General features: G+C 43.7%; 1 protein-coding gene across 11 annotated transcripts in view; it reads right to left on the reverse strand.

Moving 5' to 3' along the window:
• The window catches only part of celf6 (CUGBP Elav-like family member 6), an 859092-nt gene that overhangs the window by 24006 nt on the left and 818769 nt on the right, over positions 1-16317 (reverse strand). For 10 of the 11 annotated variants that reach the window (XR_006309810.1, XM_043680223.1, XM_043680222.1 and 7 more), the window contains one exon: positions 13072-13221. The exons of the other annotated variant lie outside the window; for it this stretch is intronic. Coding sequence is in view for 9 of the 10 variants with exons in the window: in XM_043680223.1 (XP_043536158.1) it covers positions 13094-13221 (128 nt within the window). In the remaining variant the exon portion in view is untranslated. The remainder of the gene's footprint in view (positions 1-13071; positions 13222-16317) is intronic. 11 annotated transcript variants of the gene reach the window in all.

Here is a 16317-nt window from a genome sequence, read left to right on the forward strand (position 1 = left end):
TGTGTGGGGGGGGGGGATATCTGTGTGTGTGTGTGGCGGGGGGGGGGGCGGGGGGGATGTCGGTTCATGGTGTTAAATGAGCTATGGTTCTTATTCTGGATTAAATCTTGGAACTTTTTATAAGAAGAAATTTTGTTTCAGAATAAGTGGGTTTTTTAAAAATTAATTGAAGAAGCCCCCGAATCCACTTATATTCTGGATTGTAGTACAAAAGAGGACCACCTGGCATTTTGGTGACCGAATCAACACATGTACAAATGGTGTGAGTAGAGGAGTAGTGGGACTTGATAATCAGCTCATTCTTCCTGTCACTGTGGTAACATGAGCCTCAAAGGAGAGGTGTTGTGATGACACTATATATTAAGAAGTGTGCTTTGACCTTTCTTTTATGAAGAGAGGTTGAGACAGAGGTAGTGAGTGTCTGTTCCAAACCAATAACACAAACAGCTTGTGATGCCTTGGGTTTTTTAAAATTTAAAGTTGGAACAATAGAAGCAGCCTGAATGGGTGGGGTCAGTCTCCCACAGAACCAGAGGTTTAGTTCAGCTTTCAGCAGTTGGTTGGAATTTGGATGTGGATGCTGTTACATCTCTCTTAGCTGCTGCTAAAAGTTTGAGTTCTCTCTCTCTCTCTCTCTATCTATCTCTCTTTGCCAGAGTTTTCTCCTGATATCGTTTCCTCCTGGACTAGAGAAACATTGTCTGTGAGACAATCTATTTTATTAAATTTGCCTTTGCCATGGGTGCATTTATGGGATGTTACTACATTGGAACAGTTGTTCTTTAGTAGTTAAATAATTATTCTGTTAAGTTTTCCAATAGAGTTAAAATTATATCAATTCTTCTTCTTTTGTATTTTAACCATTGGGTAAGAATAAAGTTCTCCTTCAAGCTGAACAGTGTAAGCAATTGAAATACATCTGGAACATAGCATCTTACACTTGCCTCTAGATAAGATAAAAAGTTATGGTCTAGACTATCTCCTTGATATGTTTGAAGGGGGTTTGGTCTGGTCCATTTGAAAGATGAAGATGATGATCTGAGCAAAATGCTTTGGAGGATATCTTGCTGGACTGACGGCTCTTCTGCCTTCGGTTTAGCTCACTGCTGGGTCAATACAGCACGTGACTTGACAACAAGGAGAATGCTGCGAGACACCCCCCTCCTCTACCTTCCGGGGAAAGCATTTGTGGGCGGCACGGTGGCACAGTGGTTAGCACTGCTGCCTCACAGCACCAGAGACCCGAGTTCAATTCCCACCTCAGGCGACTCTTTGTGTGGAGTTTGCACATTCTCCCCGCGTGGGTTTCCCCCGGGTGCTCCAGTTTCCTCCCACAGTCCAAAGATGTGCAGGTTAGATGAATTGGCCATGCTAAATTGCCCATAGTGTTAGGTGAAGGGGTAAATGTCGGGGAATGGGTCTGGGTGGGTTGCGCTTCGGCGGGTTGGTATGGACTTGTTGGGTGGAAGGGCCTGTTTCCACACTGTAAGTAATCGAATCTAATCTAATCATATCAAACACTGGGACTGTAGGAAACCCAGGGTATGGAGGCACTGTTTTCATCTGAAGTCACAGCTTCTGTTGCTTGCTATGGAGTCTCTTTGGGAAAACCTGGAACAACTTTAAAAAAATTGGAATGGCCTAGTTAAGAGGAAAGGTGGGGGTGATTTGAGATCCACAACAGGAGCCTTAAGGGAGTAAGCCATTTAATCCCTCAAGCCTGTTCTGCCATTCAGTTACATCACCGCTTATTTGTATTTTAACTCCGATTTTATTCAAACTTGCCAAATAAAAATCTAACGTTCCATTTTGAAATTACCAATTGACCACTGTTGTATAAAGTTATGGTTCTGAGAAGGTTTATGCCAAAGTTGTATTAATGTCCACTCAATCTGCTGATGTCACTAATCTTTGGGTGGGGATTCACATGAGGTCCTAATGGAGACAGACCTGCTCCTGATAGTTTTGTCATGTTTTATGGTCAGAGACATACTTACAATAGCACTACTGTATCGTAGAATGTAATCTGAGGGTTTGAGGATCTAAGTTGCATTTTAACTCCTGTCACTTAAAACATAACATGAAAACAAAGTGACTCTTTGTAACTGAACAGCTTAGCTCTAACCTAGAGACCTCTGTGTCTGTGAATGTAATAGTTGTATGTAACAATGATCTATAACAAACATTCTGTTGGATCCTTCAATACTATGTTACATATGTCTAGCTCTTGCATTATGGGGGTTAATAAAGGCATTGCCACATCAGGGTGAAGAAACCTTGCAGGAGACAAAACTTACATCACAACCGCTCTTCAGTAGTTATGCCTAGCCTGTTAACTTGTACCTATTTCTACTGTGGAGTAAACTACCTTTTGTTATCTAAGACAAGTGCATCTTCTGGTTAAGACTTCTGGATGGTCTATTCTCTACCACTGACAATTAATTGAGGTCTTAGACCAACACACAAAGGCAGGACTGGTGGGAGTACTGTGCTCCAGCCACAAACTGCGGTTAATAACTCAGATTCCAACGCAACTTCCAGCCTTAACAGGTTTTTTGGGGCAACAAGTTTTAGTTGCCTTCTCTGCCTGTTGTTTGATGTTTCTAATTTTAAAAAAAACACAGGAAACTACCCTCTGGTAAACTGGGGTGGTGCAACAAAATTCATTACAGGAACTTAAAAATGTTCCTGTGCTTTGTTTTTCTCCAATGCTCATATTTTGATGCAATGTTCCTTTAATTGCTGACAGTGAGGGAACCACAGTGAGGACTTTCTGTCTGCTCAATGGAGCTCACCTGTCAACGGTTCCACCAGAAAAGACAACTCAAAGACAAAAGGGTCTTTGCCACAACCTTTTAGGTAATATATCCGAATGCTTGCTGAAAAATGGGAGAAGACGAGATGAATGTTTGATGGCATGATGAGCCGGAAGTTTTCCTTTTGTCCTGTAACTCCTTTACTCTATGACTTTATGACTCTATCAGGAGGTAGCCACAGATTTGAAAAGCCAATTTGTCTTACCTATTTTGCAACCTTCAATCGGCTAATTGTCATAGTCATAAACTCCTACTCTGGAAATAGAACCAGTCTGACTCAAGATTGGGATACAGACAAACCCTAAGCTCACACCTTTAATGCAATGTCTAAGCTGAGGTGCCACTTCTTTTTGAAAAACTTTAAGTTATCTTGAGAATGTGATTTGAAAGAAGTTCTGGGATTTACATACTAATGAACTGAAACCTGCAACCCATTCTAAAAGATGAAAGACTTAACAGCAATTTAGGTTTGTTCAATATATCGGATCAGTTGCATGCACGACACTGTGATCTTTTGCTATAAATTCTGTGTCTTATGATCCTGCTCCATAGCTACCTGATGAAGGAGCAGTGGTCTGAATGCTAGTACTTCCAAACAAACCTGTTGGACTATAACCTGGTGTAGTGTGACACCGCACCAAGCAACCCCACTGCCCCGTGGCCAAACACTTCATCTCCCCTTCCTACTCTGCCGAAGACATGCAGGTCCTGGGCCTCCTCCATCGCCACTCCCTTACCACCCAATGCCTGGAGAAAAAATGCCTCATCTTCCACCTTGGGACCCTCCAACCCCATGGCATTAATGTGGATTTCACCAGTTTCCTCATTTCCCCTCCCCCCACCTTACCCTAGTTCCAACCCATTTATCTCTCCACGCCTGAGGCTCCCAGCCTCATTCCTGAATGAAGGGCTTTTGCCCAAAACGTCGATTCTCCTGCTCCTCGGATGCTGCCTGACCTGCTGTGCTTTTCCAGCACCACATTCTCGACTCTAATCTCCAGCATCTGCAGTCCTCACTTTTGCCTGACCTATAACTTTGTCTACCCCAGTTCAACACAGCACATCCACATTACTGCACTGAAACAGACCCTTTGGTCCAACCAGTCCATGCTGAATATGTTGCCAAACTAAACTAGTCCCACCTGTCTGCTCCTGACCCATATCCCTCCAAACTTTTCCTATTCAAGTACCTATCCAAATGTCTTGTAAATGTTGTAATTGTACCCACATCTATCACTTCCTCAGGAAGGTCATTAAGGCTGTTACCTAATCCCAAGTGAGATAAGAATGCTAATAATTCCCTTGATAACAGATTTACTCAAAGAGTGAAGCATTATCTATGCAAACTTTCTGCCGCAATCCAGCACTCTTGCGTTATAAGTATTTAATTAAGCAACACCCTTCAACTGACTGCCATCACAATATAATTAACATATACAGTACAACCTCAATTATCCGAACTTCGGATTATCCAAATGCGATCTCAAAGTCCCGTAAAAACGGCATTCGGTAACTCAGCATTCAATTTAACCGCATTATGAGGTACATTGCCGGATAACCGAGAAATATTTGCTAACTGGCACTCAAATTACCACTTGTTTAGATTAGATTCCCTCCAGTGTGAAAACAGGACCTTCAGCCCAACATGTCCACACGAACCCCCTGAAAAGTAACCCACCCAGACCCATTTCCCTCTGACTAACACTATGGGCAATTTAGCATGGCCAATTCACCTGACCTGGACATCTTTGGATTGTGGGAGGAAACCAGAGCACCCAGAGGAAACCCACGCAGAGAATGTGCAAACTCCACACAGACGCCAGAGGCTGGAATCGAAGCTGGGACCCTGGTGGTGTGAGGCAGCAGTGCTAACCACTGAACCACCGTGCCACCCATATTGGATTGACTAACAGATCAATTATCCGAACAAAATACTCCCCTCCCGTCTCATTTGGATAATAAAGCAGGACTTATACACTCAATGGAAAGGTCCTGGGGAGTGTTGCTAAACAAATAGACCTTGGAGTGCAGGTTCGTAGCTCCTTGAAAGTAGAGTAACAGGTTGATAGGATAGTGAAGAAGGCATATGCTATGCTTTCTTTATTGGTCAGCGTACTAAGTACAGGAGTTGAGAGGTCATGATGCGGCTGTACAGGACATTGGTTAGGCCACTATTGGAATATTGCGTGCAATTTTTGTCTCCTTACTATTGGAAGGATGTTGTAAAACTTGAAAGGGTTCAGAAAAGATTTACAATGATGTTGCCAGGGTTGGAGGATTTGAGCTACAGGGAGAGACTGAACAGGCTGTGGCTATTTTCCCTGGAGCGTCGGAGGCTGAGGGGTGACCTTATAGAGGTTTATAAAATCATGAGGGGCATGGATAGGGTAAATAGAGCAAAGTCAAAAGGGTGGAGGAGTCCAGAACTAGAGGTTTAGAGTGAGAGGTGAAACATATAAAAGAGACCTAAGGGGCAGCTTTTTCACGCAAAGGGTGTGGTGTGTATGGAATGAGCTGCCAGAGGAAGTGGTGGAGGCTCATATTATTGCAACATTTAAAAGGCATCTGGATGGGTAAATGAATGGGAAGGGATTGGAGGGATATGGGCAATGTCCTGGGTGGTAGGACTAGATTGGGTTGGGATATCTGGTCAGCATAGACGAGTTGGACCGAAGGGTCTGTTTCCGTGCTGTACGTCTCTATGACTCTATGACTCTAATCGTGGTGCTATTGTAATTATCAACATAATTCTGTCATGTGCCATATCCACCTTATATCGTAAATACCCTTTGATCAGTCATAGATCTGTCCATTATCAGTTTGAATCGGCATTCCTTGTTCTATTATTATGGTGGACTGGAATGAATAAATTGGGAGAACATGTTTGCATTCATAGAAGGAACAACAACAAGACGGCATTGATTTGAAGTGAGCTGCAAAACACGCAGGGGTGGAGTGAGGAAATATCTTTCACTCAATGGGTAGAGGGGTCCAGTGGGCCCAGTGGTTAGCACTGCTGCCTCACATCGCCAGAGACCTGGGTTCAATCCCATCCTCGAGTGACTGTCTGTGTAGAGTTTGCATGCTCTCCCCATGTCTGTGTGGGTTTCCTCCCCTAATCGAAAAATGGACAGGTTAAGTGGATTGACCAAGCTAAATTTTCCATGGCTTCCAGGAACGTGCAGGCGAGATGGGTTAACCATGGGAAAATGCAAGTCTATAGGGTAGGGGATGATCTTTGGAGGGTTGATTTGGATTTGATGGGCTGAAAGGCCTGCTTCCACACTGTAGCGATTCAATGAATGAACTCTCCTTGAAACTGTGGTGGGAGGTAAGTCCAATTGAGACATTCAAGACAGCATTGGATGATTATTTGGATAGAAATAATGTGTATGAGGAGAAAGCAGGAGGTTGGCGTTGGGTATTGATGCTCAATGAACTAGCCAGTGCAGGCACAATAGGCCGCATGGCCTCCTTCTGTGCTGTAACAACCCCGTGATTCAGTCCAGAGTAGATTTACCTTTATTTCGTGACTTTGCTTTTCTAACACTTCCATGTGTAGAAAGCCCCTCAATCACCGCATTTGAGAAACAGAAAGTCAAGCCTTCCACCAGATATCCCAGACAGCAGAACTCTCTGGTGTTTGGGAGCCTGGAGGCTGCAGTCCAGGGTTTAATTATAATCCCTCAACGTTAGGGCGACAGAAACGGCTGCTGGGTGAGTCCCGTTCTCGTCAGTGTGTGCATTTCAGTTTCAGAATCATTTGCTCTCACATACAGTGTTGCAGAATCTGTACGGTCACGGGATGCCAGTTCCTCTGACAGATCGGGAAAGGTGAGAGGGTTGGATGCCCCTGATTGACTGGTTCTTGCTATTTTCCTTTTGTTGACTGATCCCATTACAGGCACCCAATAGTGCCAACACGCAGTCACACATGTTCTTGCCTGGGTATATTTTGCCACCCACTTTGGAAACGAGCTTGAGTTGACCTCACTTGTTTTGTGTATTACAGTGGAATGGTATAATTTCTCCTGCTGCCTGTTTGACTTCATTGAAGAGAGTGGCAGCACACAGGTGTTAAATAGGCTGTCAGATCTCGTAAGCTTCAAGTCACATTGCTTCTGTTAACCTGATCCCTTAATGTACTTTACTCATTAGGAAGATGGAAGTTATTGGAGAGAGACTCTTTTCATTAGAGACAGAAAGGTTGCGCAGAGATTTGACAGAGATGCTCAAAGTCAAATGGGGCCTGGCTTACATAGAATGGGGAGAAGCCATTCCCATTGGTGGAACCATTGAGAGGGGACAGGCATTGGTAAAGAAACAATGGTGACACAAGGAAAAATTGTTTCTCCCAGTGAGTGGTTGGGATCGGAATATGCTGCTGGAGAGCATGGTGGAAGCATGTTCTATGGAGACATTCAAGAGAGAATTGAGATTATGATTGGAAAAGGAAGGACCTGGTGGGTTACAGGGAGAGGGAGAAGCAACGCCACTGGGTGCATTGACCATTTTGTGAGCTGCCACAGACATGATGGGCTGAATGACATCTGCTGTGTGGAGACTGACTCGACAGCTTTTTACTCATGTGCCAGGGCTTCTCCTGTTATCGCAGTAGACTCATTAACAATCGTCAGGAAGAGATTTCAAATATAGTTTTTTGTCTCTTGATTCCTGAGGGCTATCCATTTTGGGACACGTTTGGCTACTTTGCCTTTGAATTTGTGGGTTTGTTCGCTGACCCTGTGTGTTTCTCTGCAGAAAAACACATTGGCCCAACGAATAAATCCACAACATCATCCACAACCCAAGCTACAGATCTTCTCAAGAACTCTACCTTGGCTATCTTTCTGAGACATCTCATTTCTGTTCATATTGTTCACTCTGTACAGTCTCTCACTAACTGTGGAGAAAGGGCTCACTTGGTACAATAACTAGCATATAGTTAACTGCAGCTTCTTCCCCACAACATTTCACATCTTCTCTGGAATCCCTAACTAGCATCTAAGAATTCTAGCCACATGCTTTATGTCCACAACCTTCCACATACCCATGGTGTCTCTTTACTCCTTTCACACCTTCCTAAGTATTCAGGTAATCAATGCACCCCATCATTCTCTCCAGCATGACGCATTTTACCTGCCCACGTTGTTTCTAACTGACCGACCTATCAGTATCATCTTGATTAGTTTGGGTGCTTACTTGTTCTGCATGCTCGGCGTTGTGTTTTGAGGTTCTGTGCATCCCTGAATTATGTGTGGTGTGACAGAATGTAAGTTTTCAAGATTGTCCGTAATGTGGAAAGAAAGTAGATTTGGCTGGCCATGTCATCTACTGGAGTTCCATCCTGACAAAGAAAGGTTAAGCTGATTCATTTATTTCAGGGACTTGTGATTCTTAATAAAATTGAGACATCGTGACGCTGATGGGTTCATGATCTTTTTTTGTGCTAAAGACACCTGATGAACAGTTCTGATGAAGAGTCACTGGATTCAAAACACTAACTCTGTTTTCTCACCATAGATGCTGTCAGAGTATTATCAGCATTCTGTTTCTATTGCAATTTGATGAAACGCTTAGTAGGGACAACATAATCTCATGTAAAGAGTTGACTTGCTCAGTTGGCTTGCTGGAGATGCAGTGATGCCAACAATATGGGTTCAATTCCCATAGGTTACTATGAAGGATTCTCCTTCTCAACCTCTCCCCTTGCCTGAGGTGGGGTGACCCTCACGTTAAACCAACACCAACCATTTTTCTCTCTCTAATGAGAGAGCAGCTTTCCAGTCTGGTTGGACTACTTTAGCTTTTTAATCTCATAAACTAAACCTGAAAATGGAAAAATTCCACTGATGGAGAATTACTTTATCAGGCTCAACATCCTTACTGTATTTAATGTTTTCACTTTCTGGAATATCTTGTCACTGTTTCATAAGAATCTTACACCTTCCAGTGCACCAGATCTGAAATACCTGCTTAATTAGGGTGGTATAATGGCTCAGTAGTTAGCACTGCTGCCTCACAGCACTAGGGACCCGTGTTCAATTACAACCTCGGGCAACTGGGTCGGTGTGGAGTTTTGTACATTCTCCCCGTGTCTGCATGGGTTTCCTCCCACAGTCCAAAGATGTGAAGGTTAGGTGGGTTGGCTGTGCTAAATTGCCCATAGTGTCTAGGGATGTGTAGGGTTAGCCATTGTAAACGTGGGGTTATAAGCACAGAATGGAGGTCTGAGTCTGGGTGAGATGCTCTTCATAGGGTCAGTGTGGAATTGATGGGCTGAATGGCCTCTTTCTGATCTGTTTGGATTCAATGATTCTATGAACATGTCTGACTTAAAAGTATAAATCTCGGCTGATGCTATAGTGGATTACGGCGGAACCTGTGGCTCCCTTCATTGATACATCAGCCGATGCTCTATCTGTTTATCCAGGTGTGCTTTTGCAATGGGGGAGCTGGTTGGGATTAGTATTCTGAAAGATATTCTCAAATGGGACAAAGGGATTTCTTCAACTTGTAATTTTCTATGGATACGACACGCGGTATGTGCGATTCGTCTGTCAGTCAAACAAAATAATCTCCCTTTGCTGCTGAGTAATAGGCTTATTTTCAAATGTTACGCTGCCTTATGACAGTTCCAAAAATACAAATAATCATTTGAAGTCTTGCATGCTTCTGACAATCAGGAAATATCTTTGTAACACCTGATGTGAAGGAGACAGAGAAACCCCCGCCAGTCCCAGACAAAAGAAATTTTGAAACCATGCTGTGAGACATTAGTAATGTTTGCACTAATACACTAGAATGAACTTCCAATAACTAGCCAATTATTATCAAAAATGACAGATTAGGCAAATTCACAAGTAGCGGAGTTCAAATTCACACTTGCCTCTCCGTTACAATGTCCAAAGCCCAGATTCATATTGGAATTTGCTATGTAAACGTGTCACGCTGTACTTCTCATCTCCTGCCAGCAGAGGCATTGCAGCATCTGAGTTTTGTGATTTGCTTTATTCACTGGTAAAGCCAGCATTTATTGCCCACCCCTAAGGATAACTGAGAGACAACTCATTGCTATGGATCTGGAGTGGTGTTGCAGCTGTTCAGGGGTAAGGCCAGCAGGTTTCTTTACCCAGGAGGGTGTATTAGTGAACCAGAAGTGTCTTCGCAACTATTGATGGTGACCATCACTATGGCTGCTTTCAATTCCAGATCTTTTTAATCAATATAAATTCCAGCAGTAGCCAATGGTGCAAACAGACTTAAGAGTATTAGCTCGTGGATGGATTGAACATCCTAACCTATTTTCTCTGCTCCCCTGATTCTCCTAAATTTTGCTAAATACATAAGTGGTATCGAGTCTTAGCTTTATTTAAAATTTGGAAGGGCATGTATCATTGTAAATGGTAATTGTATTATTTCTATGCTCCCTGGTTAATTATTTCCCTCACTTTTTAATTCTAATTCACCTCACACCATCCAGGACAAAGCAGCTCACTTGACTGGCATCACATCCACTTCCTCTATGATCAGTAGCAGCAGTGTGCAGCATTGACAAGATGCGCTGCAGAAATTCACCAGAGTTCCTTAGACAGCATCTTCCAAACCCACAACCACTACCATCTAGAAGGGCAATGGCAGCAGATACAGCCAAACACTACCACCTGCAGGTTCCCTGCCAAATTGCACATCATTCCAACTGGGAAATACACCTGTATGTCGGTGTGTCTTTAATGTTGCTGGGTTTCCTTCCCTAATGGCATTGTGGACCTGTCCACAGCAAATAGACTGTGGCATTGCAGGAAGGCAGCTCATCACCACCCTCTCAAGGGCACCTAGGGGTAAGCAATGAATGCTGGCTCAGCTACCAATACCCATGAATGAATAAAAACTATATCTGGCCTTGCCCTTTCTGTGCACTACCACACGAATATTAGGCTATTAATGGAAAAAAAAAGTAGCCTTAAATAGGGTTTAAATAACCCACAACTGGCATGTCACACAGTGCTAATGTATTCATTGTTACTTTGCACATAGCATGTTTTCACCTCTCAGGGGCACTGGACACCTCTCAACGTCTACCAGAAACAGCACCCCCTTCCCCCACACCCGCACCCCTCTCCCAGCGTGGGGATGCAGCACCAGTCACTATCTATTCTCCTATACCGCCAGCTATGCCCAGAATCTACACAGGCACATGCACTCCTAGGGTAGAATTTAATGCCCTTTTGTGAGTTAAGATCCATCAAGTGGGCGGATACAGAGTGGGGATTCACTGCTGCCTCTGCCTCCGATTAAGCGTGGAGGAGGAAGGCCAGTGGAGATATTTCTAACCCACCTGTTCAGAGATGTTATGACACACCTCAAGAGCGATTGGGACTTGGACCCAGGCTTCCTGGGTCAGAGGTAGGAACACTACCAGTGTGCTGTAAGCACCCAGGAAGACGAGTGGATTGCCTTCCTGCCTGACACCAATTAATGCTCACTGAAAGGTCTAATCCACCAGCGATGGGGAGGGGAATGACAGCGCCGTCTCTTGTCTTTAGGAAGAGTCCATCAGTCAAGGGCACTCGATATATAATTGAACAACCTGGCATCAGGAAGACTGGAGATTCCTATCAGAGTTGCTGATCCTGCCACTCTTTCCTCTGACTTACCCCTTCACTAGCTACCCCACCCTGCATCACTGCCTCACTGACCTTTTTCCACAGATCCCTGGTGAAGGGCAAAGTGTATTACCTGCAGCAGCCATTGCTCCTGGGCGCGCCATTGGTAATGGACAGACATTGGTTTCTGATTGACCCTCACATTTGTTTGGGAGGAAGTGCAGCATTTAAATGTCTCCCATGGAACTTGAGCCTTGGCAGCAGAGTTCCCAGCACGAGTTAAAAAATTAGTTTTCCCACATATCGGGGAATGGGGCTGCCGTGTTTTTGTTGGAGGACATTGCTTCCCTTGAGCACTACCATTAAATTCTGCCCCGATACTGCCACAGGTATATACATGTTCACACACATACGCACACACACAGATCCATGAATGCATCCACACAAATACTCCCATGCGCAATGACCCATGTACAGAGATACAAATATTCTCATGCACACAATAATATACATAGTCTAAGAATCAGGGGCACGGCATTCAGGACTGCGATGAGGACGAATATCTTCACTCAGAGAGTTGTGAATCTGTGGAAATCTCTCCCACAGGAAGCTGTTGGGGTCAGTTCATTAGATATTTTCAAGAGGGAGCTGGGCATGGCTCTTGCGGCTAAAAGGATCAAGAGATATGGAGAGAAAGCGGGACTGGGATTACATGATCAGCCATGATTATATTGAATGGTGGTGCACACTCGAAGGGCCAAGTGTTCTACTCCTGCACCTATTTTCTTTGTTTCTATGTTTCCATGTTTCTTTAAACATTTATAATTCTGAGACAGATATATTTTTTTCAAAAAAACAGAGACAAAAATATTCTCTCACACACAATAATTTCTTTAAAAATTTAAAAATCTTGCAAACATAATTTTTCAAGCTCTTTCCTTCCTGAGGATCGGAAGTCAATTGATTTCGAGAAAAGCAAAGGGACTTGTTCTGTGAGAATTGTGAAGAATGTAAATGCCTCAATTATAATTTCCTCTGTTACTGTGCCAAAGGTTTTGAGGATGGCAAAAACAAAACGTTCAGACATCCTTAACGTGACATTCTGGGTGAGACCGTGCACAGCCAATGTCACCCGATCACTTCTGGCCAATGGACCTGGCAGTGCTGAGCTGACAATGGCACAGGGTAAGCTGGTGTAACCTGTTACTGCTCGAAAGTGGGGAAGGAGGTTGGTGTGTGGATGAAGGAGCAACACAGGACAGAGAAAAACAGCTTGCGAAGAAAGCTCTTCACCAAGACATACTCAGACTTAAAGCTGCCTGCTACTGCACAAGTATCATTCCCATTTACTATTCCTGACTTACTAATTAAGACACATTGCAAAATTGACCCATCTTTCATGTTCAAAGGGTAACCCTTTTTGTTTTGGCTGAATCTCAACGTGCTTAAAATGCAACAAGTACACTTTTCTAATTGTTTAAACTATGACCAGATCATTTTTGTTTTTGTAAAGCAAGTGATACTGTGACATTCACATTACTGTATGGCTGGAGTGAGTAACTTGTGGTAATATTCTTTTGACTGCAGCACTGTGTGGTGACATGTTGACAGCAAGCTGTTCCATGCTCACACAGTGCTGGGATGTCTACCTGTTTAGGAGCGGTGGGAAGGTCAGTATGGTCGGTTAGCGTCTTTTGGTCGTTTCAGTTGTACTTTTAGCCTCTTCATCCCAATCTGAAAGCCGTTCATAGCCTGAATGGCAGCCTGAGCACTGGTAGGATTGTCAAAACTCACAAACCCTGGAAACAGCAAAAGATACATTTCAGAATGGTGAAATCTACTTATGGCCGAATTCTGAGCTCCCTGAGACATGGCCAGGGTTTCAGATACAAACGTCAATCACATCCTCAATGTAAAGACCTGACCTGTTTTATTTTGTGTACTTTTTTTTTGTCCTGCTCCTCATGACCCAACAACAGTGACCTTGTTGTCCACTTGGGCTTGTCCGTGTCTCTCATCACGTTGCTCACGCAACATCAGAGGGTACATCATTTCCTAATGCAGGCAGCTTTATGCTACTTAAGATGGCATGTGCGAGTACAAAGAGGAACCTCTATTCCTATTGGATGTCTTGAGGGAAGCTGCTCAAGCAGAGTGCTGTCCATAATGGCTGGTTCCTTTAAGGCCCCGCTGCGCTCTGTTATTTCTTTACTTCTCTTCCGGAGATGGGGGGATCCCAGGCAAAGTTGGCATTTGCTGCCTGTCCCTAATTGTCCCTGAACTGAATGGCTTGCTCAACCTTTTCAGAGGGCAGTTAAGATTCAACAACATCACTGTGGGTCTGGTCACAAAGGGGACGGAGAGCAGATTTCCCTCCCTAAAAGGACATGCGTGAACCAGATGGGTTTTTAAGGCAATTACAATAAGCTATGGGGATATCACTGCACTAGTAATCCAAAGGGCCAGGCTAACAGTCCAATGGAACATGGGTTCAAACCCAGCATGGCAGCTAAGTGAAATATGAATTTGATTAATAAACTCTGAATATAATTCTTGTCTCGCTGATAAAGATTCATTTGGTTCACTGATGCCTCTTCAAGGAAGGAATTCTATTTTCCCTCCCTGGTCTGGTCTGCATGTGACTCCAAACCCACAGTATTATGGTTGACTCCTAACTGCAGGACACTCAGCTCAATGGAATTAATAACAGCTCAGAAAAAAAAAGAAACATTCTAAATGGTCAGTACTACCGAAACTGGCTTTCAAATCCAGATTATTATCGAATTGAAGTTCAACTCAGAAAACAAAAAGGAAATTGCTGGCAAAGCTCAGCAGGTCTGGCTGCACCTGTTCCGGGTCTGAGTAAGGGTGGCTCAACTTGAAACGTTAACTCCAATTTCTCTCCACAGATGCTGCCAGACCTGCTGAGCTTTGCCAGGAACCTCTGGTTTTGTTTCTGATTTACAGCATCCAGAGTTCTTTTCGTTTTGATCATTTGGAATTTCAGTTTCATCAGTCGCTGTAGTTTGATTTGAACGCATGACCCTCAACCTGGCTTACTAGTCCGTTGACATCGTCACCACATCACAGTCTCTCCATCGAGGGGCAGAAGACCATGTCCTCAGTTAGAGACTAATTGCTGTTTCTCAGGGGTGTTAAGCTGGGGGAAGAGTTACATAAGTAAATAGATCCTGCAATGGCACATGACAGCACCATGCTGCAGAAACAGAACAGAAGGGAATGATTTTGTGCTCCCTAGATGAGAAGGTACTTACATACCCCTGGCTCTTCTCCACAGAGGAGAATTATCAGGTGCAGAATAGGATAATTAGCTTTCTTTCTCTTTTTTTTCCACAATGCTTGTTCTTCAAAGTACACTGCGCATTGTCAGATTCTCTAGTTACTCAGTGGCGATGTGTTGAATTTGATAATTGAACCAACGCAAGCGTGACATGCATATGTGAGATTTTGAGACACAATGGAAGGACTGCTTTTATTTAACTACCAACTATTTTATCCTTGTTCCCTCATTGTGTTAGAGGAATTGTATTGAAAAGCAGCAAAACTCTGCGTTAATTGTGTAGAACCTTGGGTGGATCACTCTTGAGATTACGAGCACAATTCTAGCTTTCAATGCACAAAGAGGCTAACAGAAAGGTTTAAAAATAGAGTTGACAAGGATGAGAGTAGAACTGAGTATTCATATCTATCATGAGGGTTAAACAGCCTGGTGCATTTTTCTCTCTGAAATAGAAAAGTCTGAGGGTGATATATGTCTTTAAAATGATGGGAGAATTTGCCAGGGTCAATATAGAGATGCTTCCACTTGTCGGGAGGTGGGGATGGTTCAGAGCTGGGGCTCATAAACACAAATAAATCCAATAAGGAACTCTGAAAGAACTTCCTTAACTGGTGGGTGGTTTTGTGGAACAGATTCAGGAAGTGCTGGAAAGACTTGGTGTGTCCGGCTTCATCTGTGAATGGTTTTTCACTTCACAGACGCTGCCAGATCTGCTGAATTTCTCCAACACTGTTTTTATTTCAGATTTCCAGCATCTGCAGTTATAGAGTCATAGAGTCATAGAGATGTACTTTGTTCTTATTTTGATGCTTTTTGTGGAATTTGTTATTGCAGGGAATAAGTGAGGCAAATAATACTGATGTTCTCAAGGAGAGGCTGGCTAACTCCACCAAGGAGAAAAGGATAGAATGCTGATCTGAAGTGGCAGAAGGCTGTGATGGAACAGAACAGATGGGCTGAATGGCCTGTTTCTGTGCTGTAAATGTTGTTTAATCATTACTTATACCCTGGTTATCTTTCATCCTTCTTAACATTGGGTGACTGTGAGGGGACATCTTCCAAACTTCTCCACGGGATTTTGCCAGCACAGTTCTGTGTGGCCCAATGAAGGTATAGGACTGGTGTCTCTCTGAGTTGTTCACTTCCCTTCCCTTCCTTACACCTGAGATGCAGAGGATATCTTCAAACCCTCTGCACGATTGACCTTTAGTAAAAACCCAACCATTGAAATGAATGGAGCATTGGGTTGGGCATTCAAGCTTTTTGAAAAGAGGTTTGCAAACCTAGCATGACCAATGTAAATACATTAGCTTCCTTTTTGGGGAGGCATGGTAGCTCAGTGGTCAGCACTGCTGCCTCACAGTGCCAGGGACCCAGGAACGATTCCCACCTTGGGCAACTGGCTGTGTGGAGTTTGCACATTCTCCCCGTGTCTGTGTGGGTTTCTTCCGGGTGCTCTGGTTTCCTCCCACAGTCCAAAGATGTGCAGGTCAGGTGAATTGGACATGCTGAATTGTCCCATAGAATTAGGTGCATTAGTCAGGGGTAAGTGTAGGGTGGGGGAGTGGGTCTGGGTGGGTTACTGTTTGGAGGG

The sequence above is a fragment of the Chiloscyllium plagiosum genome, chromosome 40, assembly GCF_004010195.1.
Source record: "Chiloscyllium plagiosum isolate BGI_BamShark_2017 chromosome 40, ASM401019v2, whole genome shotgun sequence".
NCBI classification, from domain to species: Eukaryota; Metazoa; Chordata; class Chondrichthyes; order Orectolobiformes; family Hemiscylliidae; genus Chiloscyllium; species Chiloscyllium plagiosum.